This window comes from Tupaia chinensis, unplaced genomic scaffold (genome assembly GCF_000334495.1).
Source record: "Tupaia chinensis unplaced genomic scaffold, TupChi_1.0 Scaffold000067_1, whole genome shotgun sequence".
In the NCBI taxonomy this organism is placed as follows: Eukaryota; Metazoa; Chordata; class Mammalia; order Scandentia; family Tupaiidae; genus Tupaia; species Tupaia belangeri.
The window spans coordinates 1,859,320-1,860,883 of NW_006159526.1; the positions used below are offsets into that span (position 1 = coordinate 1,859,320).

General features: G+C 54.2%; 1 protein-coding gene across 4 annotated transcripts in view; it reads right to left on the reverse strand.

Annotated features, from left to right (window-relative positions):
* Positions 1–1,564, reverse strand: part of SMG9 (SMG9 nonsense mediated mRNA decay factor) — a 25,526-nt gene that overhangs the window by 17,741 nt on the left and 6,221 nt on the right. For all 4 annotated transcript variants that reach the window (XM_006142035.3, XM_006142034.3, XM_006142036.3 and 1 more), the window contains exons 3-5: positions 1,192–1,266; positions 839–1,103; positions 648–745 (exon numbers count right to left, since the gene is read on the reverse strand). In XM_006142035.3, the coding sequence (XP_006142097.1) occupies positions 648–745; positions 839–1,103; positions 1,192–1,266 (438 nt within the window). The remainder of the gene's footprint in view (positions 1–647; positions 746–838; positions 1,104–1,191; positions 1,267–1,564) is intronic.

Consider the following 1,564-nt stretch of genomic DNA (forward strand, 5'->3'; position numbering starts at 1 on the left):
AAAAAAGCAGAAGGGGAGGGCCTAGTCTCTTTTTTTCGGTTTTGTTTTTTTTTTTTTTTTTTTTTAAAGCTCTCCAATTGATGTTGATGTAAAAGTGGACACAGAAGAGGAAGGGGCCAGGTGGTAAATGAGGCAGGCATGGTGCCTGAAGAAGTCCAGGCTGCTGGAGGAGAAGAGAGGAGAACCTGAGCGGGAGGTGATGTGACAGGTTTGAGGGAGAAAAAGTGGCAGAGAAGCTATGGAGACTGGGAGGCTGCAGATGGGCACGATGCTCTGGGATGTGAGGTCTGAGCTAGAGCTAGGGTCAGGGGAAAGGCCCCAGGGAGTGACAGTCATAGCAGTGAACACTGGCAAGAAGGGTCCTGGAGCAGGTCCAGAAGACTCCTCTGCAGTGAGATGGCGCAGGACACCCCAGGACATCTGGGCTGTAGTGAAGAGTTTCTCTTTACCTACCAAGACCAAAGTATTTCAGTACTTCAACAACCAGTATGGTCAAGCTAAGTGAAATGCAGCCCTGGTTAGTGAGAACTTTCTGACTCTGCCCCTCTTGCTGCTGCAGCTGTCTGAAAGTCTGGTGCTGCCCACCAAGAGCTGAAGATAGGAGTGGAAAGGCCTGGGGAAATTCAGGCAGGGGGAACCTTCAGTACCTCAATAGCACTGTCACACCAATTCATCTGGTCATCCACCAACTTGATGCTGTGCTTCATGCGTTCTGGGGGCAGTAGTTTGGCCTGGCCCACAACAGCTGGATAGGAGAAAGCAGGAGAGAGGATGCAGTGAGGGTGTGGGTGTAGGGGAATGCCAGCTCCCACCCCGATCCTGCATGGCCCCAACTCACGGTCCATGGCTGCTGGTGCTGCAGTGCCCATGCCCCGGTTCTGGATCTGGTAGACTGGCTGTGTGGGCCTCTGTCCCTCCTTCTCCCCCTTGGGTGGCGCAGGGGCTGCAGGGGGTGGTGGGGCGGTACCCTCAGGAGTAGAGGTGCCTGTTACAGCCACAGGCCCCTTCCCCTCCTCCCTTGGCTTCATGAGGACGATGGGCTTCTCCAGTGGGGCTGGGGCAGGTGGAGCAGCAGGGGCTGCTGGAGGTGGTGGCTGCTTTGACTATGGTCATACAAAGGTTTCAGTCAATGGACAGACCCCTCCCTATTGGGTCCCCTCCTCCCCCTTCCAGAGGTTCTTCCCTGCTCACCCGCTCTGCTGGAGGTTTCGAGAGGATGATGGGGGTTTTCTGCATGACAGATGTGCTTGCCTCTTCGCTGCCATCCTGTGGTAAGGGAGGGGAGTTACTCAAGAATGGCTCCAGAAATGGCTTCTGGACACTCCAGATACGGCTTCTGGACACTCCAGGTGGTCTGTATGCTCCAGGTACCAGTCTAAATGCATCCACATATTAACTCCCTTAATCCTACCAACAACCCTCTGGGATAGCTACTACTATTATCTGCATTTTACAAATAGGCCAAGGCACAGAGAGTCAGCTCAGCGACTTGCCCGAAGTCACGCAGCCAGTAAGTCAGGATTTGCACCCAGGCAGCCTAGCTCTAGAAACATGTCCTGAACCG